This window comes from Pteropus alecto, unplaced genomic scaffold, assembly GCF_000325575.1.
Source record: "Pteropus alecto unplaced genomic scaffold, ASM32557v1 scaffold166, whole genome shotgun sequence".
In the NCBI taxonomy this organism is placed as follows: Eukaryota; Metazoa; Chordata; class Mammalia; order Chiroptera; family Pteropodidae; genus Pteropus; species Pteropus alecto.
The window spans coordinates 3,997,602-4,019,167 of NW_006439757.1; the positions used below are offsets into that span (position 1 = coordinate 3,997,602).

A 21,566-nucleotide genomic window follows, 5' to 3' on the forward strand; every position below is an offset into this window, starting at 1 on the left:
AATGAGAGTAAATAATTAACATAACTTTTTATCAACCAAAGCATTGTCTTTTCATATAGGAATCTCCATATGTTATGATGAAGAAAAATCATGAAATGCTTGAAGGCAATGAGCGCTATGAGGGCTACTGTGTTGACTTGGCTGCAGAAATTGCCAAACATTGTGGATTCAAGTACAAGTTGACAATTGTTGGGGACGGCAAGTATGGGGCCAGGGATGCAGACACGAAAATTTGGAATGGGATGGTTGGAGAACTTGTATATGGGGTAAGTATAGCTCTCATAGAAAATCATTTAATTCGAACTGTTATTGACAGAATGCCTCCCCTTCCTGAAAAGTACCTACGTCTGAGGTTGTTGGTTTTCCACATTACCCTAGGAATACTATCTTATATTTCCTGTGAACATGTGAAGATTAAGAATGAGACAGGCATTTCATCTGTCCTGAAGCATCTGGGCCATGTGCAGTGCTCAAAGGTTGCAAAGGCATAGATGCAGTGAAAAGATAGAATTGTCATAAGCAAGCCATGGGTGGACTATTTATAAAAAGGAGGGATTTGGGGGAACGAATTGTATTTGTTGTTGTTGTACTGAGACTCTACCAGGGAAATACTATTGCCATTTCCTTGATTTCCTTTCCTCCCCTTTTGATCCGATAATGTAATTATGATTCCTTTCTGACCATGACTCCAAGTACTATTACTTTCCTTTATTTCCCTTACAGAAAGCTGATATTGCAATTGCTCCATTAACTATTACCCTTGTGAGAGAAGAGGTGATTGACTTCTCAAAGCCCTTTATGAGCCTCGGGATATCGATCATGATCAAGAAGCCTCAGAAGTCCAAACCGGGAGTCTTTTCATTTCTTGATCCTTTAGCCTATGAGATCTGGATGTGCATTGTTTTTGCCTACATTGGGGTCAGTGTAGTTTTATTCCTGGTCAGCAGATTTAGCCCCTACGAGTGGCACACTGAGGAGTTTGAAGATGGAAGAGAAACACAAAGTAGTGAATCAACTAATGAATTTGGGATTTTTAATAGTCTCTGGTTTTCCTTGGGTGCCTTTATGCAGCAAGGATGCGATATTTCACCAAGGTTGGTTACTCACCTGCTTCAACTTTGTGCATTTTAGGTCTCAAGTGGACATTCATGGTGTTTATGAATTCACCGTAAAGAATTAAGCAGCTGCCGACTACCTGTCCAAGGTTAAGACTCATAAGGACAGATACTTCAAATCGGCATGAGCCTGTGAGATATTTGAGCAATGTTCTCTGAATGTTGACCTTATATTTCCCTGGTGAAATCATACACACCATGGAGAGGCTATAAAATGCATAAGGTTCCTATCATTCCATGCCTTCTTGGAGGGGTACCGTGTTTTTGCTGCATATTCTCATTTTACAGTCATCTGTGTTGACCCACAGACCTGTATATGGGAAAATGGGCAATATTACTAACTACAAAAGCAACAGCTTGTTTACAAAACTTCATTGGCGCACATCCCATCTCTTTTTTCCCCATCATCAGCTCATGGAAATGGTGTGAAAGAGAATGTAAAATCTGCTTTTTTTCTTTTTTTTTAAGATTAGGTTGCTGGATTAAAAGGACATTAGATAACATTTTACAAATATCTAGGAATACATGGTTGGATAATAATAATTGCTGATTCATTATAAAAGTTTGTGCCATACAGACTGATAATACACAAATTATGAAATAAACTAATATGGCCTCTACTCATTATAACATGTTAATTCCTATACTAGAACACCTAAATATGATGAATATATAAAAAAACACATTCCCTTTGTTCTACCCTCCTTTGATTCTATAGGATATTTTAATAACTAGAGAAGAGGTAACTTTTCTAATACTATTTCATTATATTGTTAATATTATTGGCACTTCTAAGGACAATAACTGATTAATTCAAGAAAAAGCTATATGAAAGCTCAAAAATTTGTATTTTTTGCAATCTTTATTGTATTTTCTAGATATAAAGAAAATACATCATGTATCCAGAAATTATCAACTGTTTATTTTTCTGATATTAGGGCAAATTTTTATGAATTACATAGATCTAAACGATCTTAATTCAATCATATTTCCTATGGTTTTTCTTTGGGAATACTCTGAATTAGAAATATGCCAATGATATTTATATATTTATTTATTTATATATATGTCATTCTGATGACCTCTGACGCAATATGTAAAACTCATAGTTTTACCTCTATATTTAGTTTATCTGATTTAAATTAAAGACATAAAGAGAAGTTTCTAATAATAAGGAAGAAAAATACTAACCAAATTGGGATTTCAGAGAACATTCTGGTCCATAAATAATAATGAAATTTTTCATCTATGATAAGAAGGCTACCCTAGTCCTGAGACATAAGGCATTTATCTTAGGGTGACATAAATTATGCCCTGCCTTTTGAGTAGGTAGGTAAAAGTGAATGGGGGTTCATTATGGAGTAGGATATATTGACCTGGATTCCCATAGATGGACTCTCAGTTTTGTTTGCCTTGCTCCTCATGCATCATGGCTCTGAAGGTAGTTTTGGTGTCCAGTGCTCTTCAAGGAGCAGAAAACATTTATATACAGAGGCTGGAACATATTTATATACAGGGCATATTTAACAACTTGTGTTATCCCAGGGTCTACCATGATGTATACACAACTTATAATTTTTAACAAGCCTAAATATGATCTATTCCCTGTGCTTTTGATTTCACTATCATTTCATATGCAGTAATTTTTATTTTCTAGTAAGACAGATTTTAGATAATGTATTTTTTCCATTTTATTTGTTGACACTTTTGCCACAGAATATATATGGGCAAAATTCCGTTTATTAAAAAGTTTAGGCATATAACTTTTATTTTATGCTATATGTACATTTAAAAATTTAACATTCTATATAATATAGGCAAATTTAATGATTTTTTTAAATGAACCAAACGATCTTTACTTAAAATGCAATCATGGTTACATACTCCAATTTAGAAAAGAATAGAGCAGTTAGTATCTAAAATAATAATAGTAATAATAATAATACTAATATATGAAATTCAGAGATCACTCTAGAGATGCTCTTTAAATACTTTAAAAGATATTTATCATTTCTTTGTAAAATATGATATGGAACTACATTATTAATATTAATACGGCATTTAAATTTTAATGTAGAATTATTGATTGAACTGAATTGGTCACTTGCTTAAAATTATGTTTAGAATATGCTATTATAATTTCCTGAAGAGTAGAACCACAAAAATTATGAGAACAAAGTGCTCTAAAGTTGACTTTTATTCTCCTGCTTGCTTCTGGTTTTGTTCCACAATGTCCCTAAATAATTCAAATGAATTAAACTATTTTAATTTAAAATGACTTTTTAAAATAATTTAATAGAGAATAAAAAGAATTGTTAGAATACGTGCACTTATTTGTTCCATTAGTACAGATGCTGAGAGGTGAAAATTTTTTTTCCTAATTAGAAAAACTGTTTTTGTCTATCACCATAAAACATAAGATTGAATTTGCCCCTCTGCATGAAATTTCTCAGGAACTCTTCAAAAACATTAATTGATCCTTTGAAAACATTATTTAGTAAATAATAATTGCTTGAAAATTTTATTTTGAATAATATGGAAGTCCAATAATTTTCTGGAGATATCTTGTACACTTTAAATAAATTGGCATACTTAATCCCTTTAAATCTGATTTAAGCACTAGAATATAGAGAACAATTTATCTCTTTATCTTGTGTCTATTTTATACCTACAAAGGACTTATAAATATGATTCTCAAATATATTGCAAGTTAACATGCAATGTATAGTGTCAAAAGCAATTACCACATAATCAGTTTTGTTTTAAGTGATTTGAGCAGTCAGGTACTGACCTGCCCTCTTAAATACAGGGTACATGTGATATAATTATATCCTCCATTGTTGTGGAATAGTGAATATTTTGAGTAGCTGCGTCTGCATAAGGGGTTGCCTAATTTTAAAATGTATTTAATATCCTTTTCCAAATACGAGTGAGAAGTGTTTAACTTTTTCATCCTATCATATTTATTTAATTCTTTGTTCTTCTTAATTATATTCTTATGTTTTTCATAAGGGCTCTTAATTATATTTTTTTGTTTTTCATTGCCTGCTCTCTATTTCAGCAACAGATGCTTTTTATCTAAAAAATCTTTACTTGACTAATTTATTCTATAGATATTACCAAGTAATTTGATGTAGTATTTGTGATTTATCAAAAGATGTGTTTTTAATTGTTAACTGTGAGGAATTTGAGGTTGGGCCATAAATTGCCCAATTTTTATAATTTAAATTTTTAGAAATAGGTCTTCACTATAACCAGCCAAATTTTTAAGCATAGCAGAGTTATTAATAGTTATTATATTTGTCAATATTACTCTAATGCCTTTATGTGCAGAATCCCACCAAATCTTTTAAAATAATACAATATATTTGTATCTACATATCTATATATATCAACCTAGGGTTTAATGTAAATTATTATAAATCTATTAAGCTTCTAAAAAGTATTTTATGTAAGAATTCATGATCACAGAAATATTATTTTCTTATTATATTTCAAACTAAGAATTTCTATGTTGGCAAAATTTTAAATGTCTAATTTGTTTTCCTTGAGTTTTCTTTTTTTCTTAAGCAGGAGGAACAAAGGAACAGGGAGATAGCATCCATATCATGAAGCATCAGATTTTGATTAAGAATTATATTTTGTGTCATACCTTCGTTTGTAGTGTCATTCTTTTCCATCTTCTATCTTGTACAGTATCTAAAACGTACACACACAAAAGCTAATGAAATATTGAACCTCTTTTGAGAGCTTTGGAAATTCACTGGCTGAATTTTTTAAAACAGGGGATGTTTACAGTATTTAAAGCTACATCTATGGTGCATACTCTTTTAGTTTAATATTTGGATTTGTGTGTTAACATTGTTTTGAGGATTGTCGGTAATTTTAATTTTTCTTCTTCATGTTTGCTTATAAGCCATGAGTGGATAAAGTAGAATGAGCATTGGATGGATTATTTACATGTTTTTTGAAATTGCTTTGTTACAAAGATTTCATACCATTAATGATTTGGGCATTATAACTATGAAAGAATCTCAGGAACCTGAAGTTTTGACCTCTGGGTATCTCATCAAATCTAGCTAATCTGTACCCCTTACCCAGAATGTTTAATAACTTCTAGTTTCATTCAGTAGCAGATATATCGAAAAGTATAAAGTTAAATATTCCCCTATAAGTCAATATTTGCGTAATACTGCTAACTTGTTTTTTTATTGGGTCATTCGTGTCACTTTACAAATCCATTTCATACTTGTTATTAGATCCCTCTCTGGGCGCATTGTTGGAGGTGTGTGGTGGTTCTTTACCCTGATCATAATCTCCTCCTACACGGCTAACTTAGCTGCCTTCCTGACTGTAGAGAGGATGGTGTCTCCCATCGAAAGTGCTGAGGATCTTTCTAAGCAAACAGAAATTGCTTATGGAACATTAGACTCTGGCTCCACTAAAGAGTTTTTCAGGGTAAGAGATTCTGCTTTGTAACTTCTGATTTTGTTCTTAAAATTTAACTTATTTAACTTTGTCCCCCTCACCCCCTCCCATGGTCTACACAAAAGTACTAGGTGAAAGTAACTTCCTTCTCTGTCTCTATTTCTGTTCTTGACCTTGTCCCCCTCCCCTCCCTATCCCTATCCTTAGCTCTGTCTCTATCTCTATTCTGATTCCTAACTCCTTTGGGGAAAAACATAATATTGTAATAAAAATCTGTTTTATAAAATTTGATTCTCCTTTTGGAACAAATTGAAGCAAAGTATAGTTCAGATTAGAGTGTTATTATTTTTAAAACAAAAGGGTGTTGTTTTTTATTTGATTTTAAATAAGTATGACTGCCATTTATTATACATCGTTAATGGCTGAATACTCAATTTGAAATCAGTTATGTTAATTCTTTGTCAGGAAACAGATTATGAATTTTCTGTGAAGTCCTCCAAGAAAAGGCTAACAAAGTCCTTTAACTTTCTAACTCTTAAAATGTATAGCATAAATAAATAAATAAATAAATTGTGCAGCATAATTAGAATGTGTCTATTAAATGTATTTTAATTTTTTTAAAAGTTGCAGTCTTATCGGCCCAATAGGCTGATGTTGGTATAATTTTCTTCCATTATACTATTATTTCTATATATGAACTCATTCTATATAAATGTTTAAATACAGCTAATAAACTTAAGTCTTAAGCCAATATATATGATATATCTTTGGATATATCTGAGTTTGTTTGAGTAAGATTCAGGCCAATTTACTCTGGAATTAGGATTAGGACTTCATTTTTCAGCTGAAGTCATAGATTATAATTTGAAGACTCTCTCTTCCTACACGGCCGCTGGCCTCTTTTCCAAAAAACTTCAGTTGAGCTGAAGATATGATGGGAGAAAAAGTGGCGGGGGCAGCCACAGCTGAGGACAGATAATAGCCTGGACATATGTGGCCAGATGGAGTCATGATGCTTTCATTAGGTACCGCAATTTAAGTGCAGAAGGTGGTCAGTCCGACAGCAGCTACTCTGACTTTAATGCGGTTCCATGTATGAATGTTATAATACAGATATACTACTAATGACAATTTACTCTCATCTGTGAACATGTATGTAAGATATGTTTAAATATAATTAATATAACATAATGCTCTAGCTTGGTCGTAACAATAGATCTATTGAAATAAATTAGAATATCGTGTGGCTCTTAATTAGAAGTGTGTTTTGAAGCATTTTTTTATTGTTTGCATCCCAACTGGCTTGCTTTTATTTATATATTTTGCTAGTATTCCTCTCTCTTGAGGTAAATGAGATCTGTGTCTTACTCAGTGCTACATAAATTGATCAAAATAATCTTGTTTCCAGACCCTCTCTTCCAGGTGAGTGTACCTCTACTGAGAGTTACTGTCATTAGTCAAACAATAATAGTACCAACTACTCTCAACTACTGTGCATTCATGTTCCCAGAACTTTTCAGTCTGCCTTAACTCAGTCAATCACAGAAACACATGCCATAATCCTCAAGATGCCAAGATACACGAATTCTTTAGTAGACAAGATGAGAAGGCTGGATGATCCCGGGCAAAAGAATGCTGCTATTCATATTCTTGTATTCAGTGCACTAATCCCACAGAGACCATGATTCTATGATATGTGTTTGTGTGTATACATACACACGCGCGCGCGCATACACACACACACGCCATAATTTCTGTATTATGGAGTTTACTTTCCCTAGAGTAACAGAGAATTGATGTTGAGTATCTAAGCAAACTGATAACTTTTATCAGTATAGCTTCCCAGAGCAGTTTCTTATGCATTATCTCTTTGAATTCACGATATTTCTGTCTGATAGCCAGAGCAATGATTTTATTTGACTGCTAGGCATTATTAAACTAAAGCTTAGGTAAATTTGGGGATCTGTCCAAATTCAGACAGTTAATAACTGTGCAGAGGTCTTTTACTCCTAAAAGTTCTTTTTGTAAACTATTTTTCCTTAAAGAGAAAGGTCTCTGGATTTATTTCACTGCCTCCATGCTCTGTTTTGGTCACATCCATGTTTTCTTATGTAATTTCAGTGAATTATCATAACAGGAATTCAGGCAGGGCCTCACATTTCCTGTCAACATATGTTCAAAAGGAATTGCTGATTAATCAGCTTTGGCTAGGTCTCAGTGCATACCGTTGTTTTGTAGTCAGCTTCCTCTTTTCGAGAAAAGGAAGGATATGGGTCAAAGATACTTAAAAGCCACACTATTTATTCTGTTTGTACAAATGAGGGGAAGCTAACATAACAGCATACATCATCACCAAAGTGAATAGGAGCTGGCCATGTTAATTCCTCCCCTGAAATATATAACATGGTTATGATTTTGGAAATTATGCACAAAAAAGACTTGTTTCTTAAAGTTGGATTAAAAAGGTGCTGCTAAATCAAGAGTATTTCTGAATAACTGTATTAACTGTATTAATGTTTGATAGTTGGGTACTGTGATGATAATAGTGAAGACAATCCTAATTTTGCTTCTGACTCCCAAGAATATCTTCCAGGATTCTGTAGCTTTCCTACTGTATCATGTCTCTTAGCTTTTCACATAGAGTTTCTTTCATTAGTATATAGAGATTGAGAAAACAGATTCTCTTTGAAAAAAAAAAACTTCTCTTTACAGTGTTAATTAAAATGTATTGAATAAGGTAAAGCTAATTCATAGGCATTATAAAAGAAAAACATAATTGATTTTTATTAATATGTTTTCCCTTAAATTCTAGTCTGTCTATGAGTAGTAGTTTGGCTGAATAGTGGAAATAGATTATAGTGGAAAGTGTTGCAAAAAAAATTCTCCTTGTTTCTATTCCTAAAATTAACATTCACTACACATCTTGGTCTTCCTATCTCTTTTCACTGTCCTTTAGCTCTAAGCACATTTGGGGCTCCTGTAAGGTGGATTCAAGATGGGGGTGAAACCTGGCAGATTGATTACCATGATAACTATTCTGCCAGGAAAGGGAATGGATATAGATGGAGTGAGCTGAAGCCAGACCAAAGATACGTACTGTACTCTTTGTCCTCTGGCCATCACTCATGCTTACTTTCAGACTCAAGACAACTAATTACATGTGGAAGTAAAAACTTTTACCATTTTTTTCATATACACAATGGAATATTACTCAGCCATTAAAAAACTGAAATCCTACCATTTGCAAGGACATGGATGGACCTAGAGGTTATGTTGAGTGAAATAAGTCAGACAGAAAAAAATACCATATGATTTCACTTATGTGGAATCTAAGGAACAAAAGAACGAACTAATCAAAAACAGACTCACAAATATAGAGGAAAATTTGGTGATGGCCAGAGGGAAGGGAGATGGGGTAAAGGGTTAAAGAAGTACAAATTAGTAGTTGATAGATGGTTGTGGGGTTGGGGAGCACAGCATAGGGAATGCAGTTAGCATTAAAGTAATGCTAGGTGGAGAGCCAGAGGAGAGAAATAGTAATTAGGGGATCATTTTATAAACTACATAAATGTCTAACCAATGTACTGTATACTTGAAACTAATAATAAAATGAAATTTAAAATAAGAGAGAAAAAAACTTTTACCATTTTTACCATTTGCTAATATTTAAAGTTCTAAGTTATCTTATGTTTCCTAATATGGTTTATTTTGGTTTTATTGGTAGTTTTTTTTTCCTTTTTATGCTGCTTATGATGAGGAATTTTATTATTTACTTAAAATGTTCTATTATCACAGAGTTTATCAAGCCAAATTTCTGTGTTTATTACAGCAAGAACTTTGGATTTAGTCATTGGGGACATTGATTTGAGAAGTTGAGTCATCGTGTAAAATTTAAAGATATATAACTAGAAAAAGAATGAAAGATAACTTGTTTAAGACCATTTTAAAGAGCAAATGGCCAGTTTTAAAACAATTCTGAACTAGTTTTTTTTCTCAGTATTAATTGTTTCCTAAAAGTATATCTTTTGGGGGGATGAAAGCACATTATATCAAATTGTAAGATGAATATTTTATCTCGTTTATAGAGATCTATCAGTTTTGTCCTAAAGTGATATCAATTATTCAATTTAAGCCTAAAGTATTTTCAGATTTCAGTTAAATAATTTAATAATAAACTGTTATATTAATATTGCTTTAGTGAAGTCAAAAAGTATACATAATTTTAGAATTCCAATTTAAGCTTTAAAATTTTGAACTTAAAAACTATACATCCCTTCAGTAATGATCAGTAAAACAAACATGAGAATGAAATATGTACTTTGTTCTGCCTAGAGGGAGAGTAAATGGAGAACCGTCTTGTACCCACCAAGACGTTTGAGGGAAAAGACCCTGCATCTCCATTTTCCAGAGTTTTCTATATGGAACCCATCCTTATACAGAGTGAATGATAAAGTCTGACTCACTTTGGAGCTGCTGATCATCCCTAATTATACTGCCACTGTAGCATACCTATAATTAAGAAAGAATTAGGCTTTCGATTATAAACCACTATTTTTAGATTCTCACATTTTGATAATTCAAATTTCTCTCAATAAAAGAGGACAAATCTTAGATGAGTCTGAGTAGAAAATGATTTTATTGGAGCTATATGCATTGTGTTCCTACAGAGACAGATTTAAGGGATAGGAAATGGCTTTTATATATAAGCCTATCATTGGCCTGTCAATCCATGAAGCTCAATTATTGCCTTGCAGACAAAAGGTGCTTTTTCATGCCTCTCAAGTCTTCCCACACTGCAATCCTGTATTTCCTCTGGTTCTCTCCTCTGGGAGGATAAGGAACAGAGTGTATCCTCTGAATAAATGATCTGATTTAGTTATGCTGACTTTGGAAGGAAAAGATTATAAAGCATTGTCAGAATAAAGGTTTTCCTTCTTACTCAACAAAGCTAATTATTTCATTCTCAGAAGATAAATGTGGTCTGATGGTAATCCATGAAACTCTATTGTTGTTACATAGCATTGGATTTTTCACAGAGTATACAAGTGGTATAAATGATAAAGAGTATAATGCAGATGTCCCTTACCTGAGTGAAAGGACTAGTCTAAAATTTTCCTTACATATATGTATGTACATATGATTTATGATCATATATAATCATATATGTGATTTACTATATAATAATCAGAATCACCAAATAATTAAAATAATTTAAATCATACTTTTAAAGACAGCAACCTTTTTTAACTCCCTCTGTGGCATAAGATATACCTAATTATGGTTACATATAAAAACATTGATTGAAATATAAATAAAAATGAGACATTATAACATATTCCCTATAGAACTACAGTAAGTGCTATTTTATTAAAATTACAGTTTGTTCAAGTTTCTGCTTGTGTTCAGCAATAATACAACATGCTTTCTTTATTGATATTCTATAGAACAGATTTTCCCTCATTGATGATAGATCTCCATGCTTATTTCATAATTTCTTGTATAGTTAATGATTTCTCTGTCATGGTTTCCTATATATCACATATTTCTATGCAGTCAGAAATATGTATATATACTACTTTTGTATATATGAATATAGCTATATATACTTTTAGCTTTCCATATATAAGTACATATGCATATGTATTTTATATCTTTCAAATATTTTGGAGATGAAGTGGGCATAGCCATATTTTATATATATAGTTATTAATATCAATTAACATCAGAATAGACACTTTATGGACCTTTCATTCATGCTTAGCCATTGAAATGGCTTCAAAAATATTAAGCATTAAATAAATGCTAACTGTGAATAAATCAGCAATAAATAGCACTATACAGATGTGTTGTAAGTCACTCGTGGCATGGTTAGTCATATATATTACAGATTTTCCATCCTTAGTTTTTTGGGGGAGCTTGATTATTGTATAACAATCTGCATAGCTGACAATTCTGCCTGCCCAAGGCTTCTCTAGATGATCCAGAATACATTGCAATCATTTCCTCTCTGGTTGGTAGTTTTCCTTTCTCTGACATTTTAATTTTTCTCACATTTTCACAGAACATCTGAGGACAGCATTAAAGTCTTAAAAATTTTAAGGACACATTTAGCCTAAATTGCCTGGGGGAAAGCCTGTATTATTTAAATTCAGCTACATGTAGCTAGTTTAACAGTCAAGGAAAGGTCAAAATTTTAGAGATTTTGCCAATGTTTCCTTTAAAAATTAGTATTCAGTTTCAAGACCTTGCAGTTCATTCAGTAGTTCCAAAATTCATAGGAATATAAATAACTGTATGAGAGACTATATTGAATCATGTTTTCTGTGATCAAAGTGCTATGGAAGGAAAAAGAAAGGGTATGCCTACTTGGTGAATTACGGTCATAGTACAAACTGGTCACCTCTCCCTGGGTAAATATGTTAAGTTGGTCATTCTCTTCTTCGCATGGCCATGCTCCACAAATGTCAGTGTGCTCTCCATCTGATCGTTTCATTTCCAGACCACTCTTGCAATATAAAGGGGAGATGAGAGCTCACATTATCCACTGGATGAATCATTTGACTCTAATCAGATTACAGGCAGCTTTCTAGGATAGTCTATATTAAAGAGAAAATGTTCCTTTCTACCACATCATCAGATCATGAGGACAATTATTCTAGCAGGGAAGATTCAAACAATAGAGAAATAATTTGAGATTAGTCTCTTATCTCGAAACTCTTCTAAAACTCCTGTTTAGATGCTTCAGAGAAGATGAATTTTGGTAGAAACCTGCGTAGGTACTTCAGATTACTTAGTGTTCAATTTGCTTTATTTTTGTGTTTATGTAAGAGAATCATTTCTGCTGGCTCTATCAGATGTCTCAAACTAGTTGCCATGGTAATGAACACAGTACCCGAGCTCTGCAGAGAAGAGAAATAGAATTGTGCAATCATTTAAATATACTGGAATTAAAATCTAAACTAAATATAAATATTGTTGATAAAATTTTGAGAATTCTTCAATTAGACTTCTGATATTTGAAGGAAAACTTGATACTAAAGTAATTTATAGTTCACATTTCCAGTATATATGGTCAAGATCATTTTGAGTAATTATCAGAAACAAGTTGCTAATAAAGTTGGCTGCTTTTTTTCACAGAGAAATGAGATTTTAGAGTGAAATGGCAATTGGGAAAATCAAGCTATGCCAAATAATGTCAGGGTCCCCAAAAGTGATCTTTAAGATTGCATTTAACGAAAGAAACAAAGAAACAAAATGCCAGGGGGAGATATTAGCAAGATGGTACAATGGAAAGACCCAGACCCTCCTTCCCCTCACAGAGACACTGACTCTAACAACAAATCACTGACCAACCCTCTTTGTGAGAAATCCTGAAACCAATTGAGAGGCTCCTGCATACCAAGCCAGTGTGAAAACGGCCACGTCAAACCAGGTAGAAAAATTCATAACACTGACTCACCATAGTTTCTCCCCCCAGTGCAGTGCAACACAATTGGGAGGAAATATCCAGCCCTTAGCTTTTCCCTGGGAAGAAAGAGAAGACCAGACTGTACGTCCAAGTTCTGACTTCTCAGGGTGGCTTCCAAAGGAACTGGTTTCTGTTTTGTCTGAATCTAAGCACTGACAAGAAAGGGTACCAGTTGGGAGACCACTGAGAACAAAAGCAGAGGTTTGGACTAGCAGGCATTCACTTGTTATAGGCCCTCACCTCTTGTTCAGTGAGGAACAAGTAGGAAAAAACCTTCAATTTCTAGTTTCTCCCTTAGGAGGGAAAAACTAGAGTGTGGGTTCAGTGTTATGGATTTTGGGGAGGTTGTCCAAGGGACTGGTTTCTGTCTTGCCTGTCGTGTGCTATCACATGGATGACCTTGAGGATGTTATGTGAAGTGAAACAAGATACTGTATAATTCCACTTATATTAGGTATCTAAAATAGTGAAACTCATTGAAGCAGAAAATGGGATGGTAGTAGACAAGGGCTGGAGAGAAGGGAAAATAGGGAGTTGGTGTTCAGTGGGTATAGAGTTGAGTCATATAAGATGAAAAAGGTCTAGAGATTTTCTATACAACAATGTGCAAATAGGTAACAATACTGTACTGTATACTTAAAAATAAAATTTTGTTATAAGGGTAGATTTTATGTCACAGTTTTTGCTACAACAACACAAATACAACTCTTTGCCAACCCCCACCCCAAATAACACGCAAAAAAAGCAAAACAAATAAGAAATAAAAAAGAAATTATCTTATTAGAGGATGTTTTGTAGTATTTAAAATTTAAATTTCTAAGATCTCTCTCTGATCTTATGGTTGATGTTGTTTCTTAAAAAAGATTAAAAACAAATTTTGCACGTTACTAGTAAAAAAAAAAAATTGGAAGCAGGCATGAATACTTATGCTATTCAAAATTAAATATATCAATCATTAAAATGTTGATATATATGTAAATACAGAAATTTTAAGGTGGCTATATTATAAATATAAATATGAAATAAATGAAATTACCCATATATAATGCCATTATGCTACATTACTTTGCTCCAACTAGTTTTCTTACTAGTCCTTCATTCTTGACATGGCAAAAGAACAGGGACTTATGCTGAATTCTTTTATATGGAAGGTTATACCTTAATGATAAAGCAAATTTGATCTTTTCATCTAGAAGATTTATATCAGTGTCTTTAAAATGCTTATTTTGGGATACAAATAAACTTTTCATATTGGGCTAGTAGTGTGACATTTGAGGGTAAGAAAGGTAAAACATATTGTAGTCTTTGATTTACCAAAGGAGTTTATACTGATAAGCCAAGGGACCTAAGATGTCTAATGTATATTAATGGTATTTTCACAGAGTATTCTGTGACTTTTGCTAACATTTCTCCTCTTATGTTACTTCCCCTGAGTTCCAAGGCTTTTTAAAAATTTGTTTGCCTATTTAAAAATCAAATTCAGCCCATATTTTTCTAAAATCAAATTTTCATAAATATGGTTGTTAGGAGAAATTTAGTCCTTGTTTTGGGACTTTCTTATTTATTTATTTAATTTTTTGTAACCTCAGAGTACTGAAACAGCACTCTGAAGCCCAGCAGTTGGACATGCAGAAATATTTGCTAAAGTCATGGTATGTTGTGATAGAACATGATGCAAATGTCTAGTAGTGTTTCTTAAACATGTTTCTTAAACATGGTCATGTTTCCCTGAAAGTTCATTCATTCATAGCTCAAAAGAATCTCACAGCCTTTTAAATTAGAATAGTTAGCCAACATAAACCAATTTTGCCCATAATTGCATACATCTTTTATTTGCTTAGAAGCCCACACTTAAAATGCCCTATTCCTATAGATGTGTTATTGACATTGGATGAAGAAGCTCCAGTGTTTTAGAAATAAACTCTCACATCACAGATAAATTCCCTCTATCTGGTGATCTCTGATAGCACCTTTAAAATAGAGGGCTTGGATTAAAAATTACCTCTCTAATTCTGTTCATATATGAAATATTATGACATTTATGAAGAATCAACCATACAAACTAATTCTGAATGTGTCTTATGAATGTTACCTTGCCACTTTTCTTAACATCTATTTTCATTTTGTTATAGTTTTTGTTGTTATAGTTTTTAGAAAGTTCTTGGAAATTAAAACTTGCCTCCTTAGTATTTCCATTTATCGGTCTAAACTGTGATATTAGTTATTGCTTTCTTTTTCATATGATATGAAATACGTGAAATTTTCAAGCATCAAATACATGAAAATAACTATCATTTCTTCCTTAAATTTTCTCATCAACCTGCCTAAGATTTCTATATTATCTTACTCATTCTTTATTAAATTATGGTTTCAAGTCCTTCGTCCTGGTCTCTATACCTTTTGAATGTAAGTTTTCAGTGATATTTTTGAAGTATATTTAGATATACGGTATAACTTGATCTACCTGTAGAAGATCTTAGCTAGTATCCAAAAATTCAGATTTCAGTCCACTTTCAACCTGGACACTTGAGTTCTTCAAGGCAGCACAGTATTTGCATGAGAGAGAGAGAGAGAGAGAGAGAGAGAGAGAGAGAGAGACAGAGAGAGAGAGAGAATATGAATGAGAGAGAGAATATGAATGAGAGAGAGAACATGAAAGAGAATGGTGGGAATGCGGAGAAAGAAAGGAAAAGTAAAGGAATGCCTGCAGAGAATGTGCTCTGCATCACTGCAGTTGCACATCCATCCTCTATTACCTCATTCTTGTCTGTTTCACTCACTCACTTTTCCTGCTTGGCCCTTGAGGTATTTGAAATTACAACTCTGTTATCTAGACTCTCTGACTTTATTTAAAACCTTCAAGTTTATTAGTTTCCGTGATAACCGCATCACATTAATAGCTTGCCCTAAAGTTGTTTACTGAAAAGCTGGGTGATTGTAATATGAATCATGATAAGCCTCACGTCTCCCATTCAGTGAATATGCAGTTGATTGAAGCCATATCACCTTGGTTTTGGCTTATTTGTGGAAGCCTGTAAAAATTGAAATATTAATTCTCTCATCTATTATAAAATATCTATAACCTTGAAACATTTGCCATTTATATCTTCATCCAAATTGACTAAAATACTAAACACAATGGAACTATGTAAAGACTCAGTGGTATTTGCATGTTAATAAATAGTAGCCAATACTATTTGGGCATGATTGATATTTTAATCATAATCATAGCCCTAGCTCTTCATGTAATCCACATGGAAAACCCGAGATATTTTGTCAAATACATCGATGATACTCAAGATATTTTCTGTTCACAACACCCTGGAATTAATCAATTGAGTAACCCTATTAAAAAATAAAAAATAAAAGATGTGATCATAAGGGATCACTTGTTCTTCCTCTTGCATTATCAATTCACATTATATGCACGTGTGTGCACCTATACTTAATACAGAGATATGATTGGTAAGACAGTTCATCAATGATATAATTTACCATTCATTCATAAGAAAATGAAAACGTATTTAAAAGCCAATTACATTTTAAACTTTCATAATAACATTGTTTTCCAACAGAAAGTTAAAGGATATGATTCTACTAATAATATATGCATTAACCTGATATATTTTTCACAATTGAAAGTAATTTCGAAATGCCAAAAAGTACTTTGATGTGTAACTTAGCTTTACTTTTGGTTGATTAAAATGCCACAACAAATCTAATTTATGTAAGCCTCAGTTTACTTACCATTAAATTATACACAAATATCTAATGATTTCTCTAAATTCGATAACATAGTCAAGTGACTTTCTTCTTAACAGAACATTGTTTATCTGAACACTATGCTTGAGCATTTTTATGATTTAGTGTACATACATGTACACTAAAGATTTGGGTTTCCAGATCTTATTTCTGATTCTTATATAGGATAACGAACTATGCTAACTTAGGTAAGTATTTTAATCTTTCTGACTACCGCTCCTAAAATAAAGGGCTTAGAATATAGTAAGTGATTTTTAAGGTCCATTCTAGTGCTAATCATTTGAAAATATTAAAAATTATTTTAGTTATTTCACAAATACCAGTTCCATATTTAAGAAGCTGAGAAATTACTCCAGTTTAGTATGCTAGAAATACAATTTAATGTGAATCTTGTTAATTTTATTGGAGAATTGATTTTATTTAAAATGAGAAATTAATCCTATAGAAAAATCCTTATAAAAACAAACAAATCAAACTGCACTTTGGTAAAATACTTTAATAACTGTAATCTTTTTATAAATAGCTAATTATTTCATCTTAATAAAAAAGAGAGAAACATATTATGAGACTTCATATAAAATGTCCATAATTCCCTGATACATCTTATTGTAACGATTCCAAAATATTTTCCACCGAGTTGGTTCGTGACTTCCTGGAACTGACAATTTGAATATTAATTTTTATTTTATTTTAAATTCAAAGAGTTATGGTGTTAAACATCACATTTTTAATAAAATTAAATGAGCAAAGGGGTGTCTAAGAAAACATTTTAATGACTTCATTAAGACGTTTACTATTAATTTTTCACATGAAGTAAATGATATAGTTTTTGGTTCTGTAAAAAAATAAATATATGAATAAAAACTCATATCTTTTAGCCAAATGATTATAAAGAAGTGATAAATAGAGTTAAGCTCTCTGAAAATCTTCATTGGTACAACACAATTTCTTAATTTTCCCTTTCTATTTATGTGCAGTGCTGAGGTCCATTTCTGCAGCTGCAGTTTTTTCCATCAGAGAAAATAATGAGCTTTTCTTAAAAAAAATTAAATAAAAGTAAATAGTTTTTTACTTTTATTCATATGATAAAATGAATTTTATTATAAGTGATTTAAACAGACTCAGAAGAGGTCTAGGGATTTAATCATACATAATAATTATAATTGAAATTCAGAGCCTTTGAAGGTTTTCTAAGTTCTCTCTTTCTTTAATTTTTGTAATGCTATTGTTGTTGGTGAATGAAGAGAAAAAATGGTACCAAAATGTGAAATAAGAGCCAGATTTCAAAGTACTTTTGTTTTCATCATTACATTGTTTTTATGTTTTGCATCATGTTCTCATCTCTTAAAAATGAATTTGTATATTGGAATATAGATACAATACTATGTGGGACTTCCACACACCAAAGTCAGTCCTTGGCATAGCAATTAAAGCCCCTGGAATGGGGACCAGATGGACCTAACATTTTACTTTTTTAAGAGTAATCTAAGTCAAATACTTTTCAAGTACGTCAAAGAGATAAATAATGTTCTATTTCAAAATTCTCGTTAACGAAAGTGCTTTTTATTGGGAGAGTCCCATTGAAACAAAATTATTTTCAGTGCTGGACAATAGCATGGAAGTAGATTTGGCTCTTATATCGACCAAGAGAATTCTATACTTATCTTCAAGGTTTTATTCTACCAGTGTCAGAGGAATAGTTCTATTTCTGGAAAGTTAATATCTCCATCTGGGCCTTTGACATCTCTTTCCAATTATCCAAGATGTTGCTCTAAAACTTATACTTTAATAATGTCTCAAGTCTTTTCATCTCCACAGGCTCCTTTTCTCTAGGTTTCAGTCTAGGCTCAGATTTGCTTTAAGTTTGAAAAGTCCTTGTGACTGTGCTTTTTATCTTCTATTTCTCTTCTTCCTTTCCCTTAACTGATAAGTTTATAAACTGTTTGCTAAAGTCTCCTTTTATCCATTCTGGACACTTTCTCCTTTATTCGTTCAAATCTGACCTCCCTTATAACTCTCTCTGAAAATTACCTTTCTAAAAGGGTCACTTAATGCCTTTATGGACAAATGAAATATTTTGTGTGTGTTTTGATGCTTGGTAAGAACTTTGCTACATTTAATATCATTGTGCAAAATTCTTTTGATATTTTTCTTCCATTAGTTCATGAAACCTTACTGCTTTTTCATATTTTCTCTTATTTCTCTAACCACTCTGTTCCTTTCTTTACTGACTTCTTAACTTCTGTCCAGACTGTGTACTAAGGCTACATGCTTTTCTGCTACTACAACCTGTTTGGTAATAGTTTTACAAAAAACAATTTCACGGTCTTTTCCTATTAAATACCATTCATATTCAATGTGCATAACTATGCAAACTACTGAAGATGAAGCTTTAAATGTCAATACTATTTTAGCTTTATTAAAAGAGATGTTGAAGATGTGTTATCTGTATACAATGGAATATCACTTGGCCATAAAAAAATGAAAATTTTAATTTTATATTAGTTTCAGGTATACAGTACAATGGTTAGACATTTATATAATTTATAAAGTGATCCCCTCAATTACTCTAGCACCTATATGGCACCACACACAACTATTACAATAATATTGACTATATACCTATGGTATATTCTAAATCCCCGTGACTGTTTTTTTTAACTATTAATTTGTACTTCTTCATCCCTTCACCTTTTTCTCCCAGTCCCCTAACCCCCTTACACTCTGGCAATCACCAGTTTCTTCTCTGTATATGAGTCTGTTTTTGTTTAGTTTATTCATTTCTTTTGTTCCTTAGAGTTCACATTAAGTGAAACCATATGGCATTTATCTTTATCTGACCTATCTCACGGATCATAACACCCTCTAGGTCCATCCATGTCATTGCAAATTGTAAGATTTCATTTTCTAATGGCTGACTAATGTTCCATTGTATATATGTTCCATAACTTTTTATCCAATCATCTGTTGATTGGCACTTACGTTGCTTCCATATCTCGGCCAAGAAATCTTACATTTGCAACAACATGGATGGACCTAGAGGCTATTATGCTAAATGAATTAAGTCAGACAGAGAAAGACAAACATCATATTTCACTTATATGTGGAATCCAAAGAACAAAATAAAGGAATAGACAAAACAGAAACAGACTCATGGATACAAAGAACAAATTGATGGTTGCCAGATGGGAGGGGGGGTTAGGGGGATGGGTGAAAAAGGTGAAGGGATTAAGAAGCACAAATCAGTAGTTACAAAATAGACATGAGGATGTAAAGTATAGCATAGGAAATATAACTGATAATACTGTAGTAACTATGTATGTTGCCAAGCGGGTACTAGACTTATAGGAGGGATTGCTTTGTAAATTATATAAATGTCTGACCACTATGCTGTACACTCGAAACTAATATATAAAATAATATTGAATGTCAACTGTAATGGAAAAATTAAATTAAAAAAATTAAAAAGAGATGTTGAAGATGTTGAGATGTTGAAGACTACTTACTAATGATGCACAATACAGAAACTTACAAGGAATGCTCAACTTCAAATACTGATTCCCATGATTCAGTTTGACTATCTCTTATGTTGGAAATTACATCTAAATAAAGATGGACGACAGATACACCCTACTGGGGGGAGGAACCATACCACTAAAAGTTAAAATTCCACTGTATGCTAGTGAATTTTTAAAATTCTGATCACAAACAAGTGACTATAATTCAGAAATACACAAGCATTATTGTGAGGATTACGGATTTGTAAACAGCAAAGAATAATGGAATGAGACGTAAAGCTTTTTTAAAATTTTTTTATTTTTTTTGTCTACCAACTCTCGTGGTTTCGAGTGACAGTTTGAATGTCTGCTGACATCCATAATGAAACAATGGGATATGCTATGAATTCCATAAAAAAATAATCAGATGAAATCTAAAGGAAGGACAATTAACTTTTGTCTCAAATACAAATTTTTATAGAATGTCAACCAAATGGACTAGAAAATAAAGGTTATTAAGTCATACTATGACACTCTAATATTTATATTTAGGAGGCTTTAGGCTGTTCTTCCACTCACAGATAGAATTACCTTCTTATTAGTGGTTATACTACCTCAGACTTTGTAATCGTTCTAGAAAAAAGGGGAGGTTTTCACGAAAAGTATCTCTATTCATATTTAAAGTGAAATCTAGAGATTATCACAATGGGGAGCACAGTTCAAAAAAAACTCTACTAATGCATTCTCGATGTAAAATCATTGACGTGGTATTTGGAAATCTCTATGTAGATAGTTGGGATCTCATTTATATTTGGACATTACCTAGAGCTCTCATTCTAGCAAAAAATAAATGTTCTGCTGACAATGTGAGAAGATATGTTGGTATTTTATTAGAAATTATTGGGTAAATAAAGTTTTTTTGACAATGAACTATATAAGAATTAATGCAGCACATATGTGTTCTCCTAATTCTTGAATAAGGGTGTTTCATGAGGATAATAACCCTTTCCTTTAAAAAGTCATTTTTTTTCCTAAGGATGAAAAGGCTTATTTAGCTAGTAGAAAAATTAATGCCTGTATTACTGTATATGATTAAGAAATAAAAGCAAATTAAAATGACTACTGGCTTCTCTCCAGAAGAGGAAGCCATCTTTTTCTTAGATACGATTGCATCAGATGTGTGCGGTTTATAAGGAACTTTTTCACAACGAGGCTAGAGAATAAGCATATTTTCTCTTTAAGCAGATACTGAAATTTCACACTATTGTCTGTGATCTATTAGTCAAATCTATGTCC

At 32.3% G+C, this 21,566-nt stretch overlaps 1 protein-coding gene across 4 annotated transcripts in view; it reads left to right on the top strand.

Moving 5' to 3' along the window:
• GRIA2 (glutamate ionotropic receptor AMPA type subunit 2) overlaps window positions 1–21,566 on the top strand; it is a 122,159-nt gene that overhangs the window by 94,735 nt on the left and 5,858 nt on the right. For all 4 annotated transcript variants that reach the window (XM_006916997.1, XM_006916996.1, XM_006916995.1 and 1 more), the window contains exons 11-12: window positions 724–1,094; window positions 5,375–5,573. In XM_006916997.1, coding sequence (XP_006917059.1) covers window positions 724–1,094; window positions 5,375–5,573 — 570 coding nt within the window. The remainder of the gene's footprint in view (window positions 1–723; window positions 1,095–5,374; window positions 5,574–21,566) is intronic.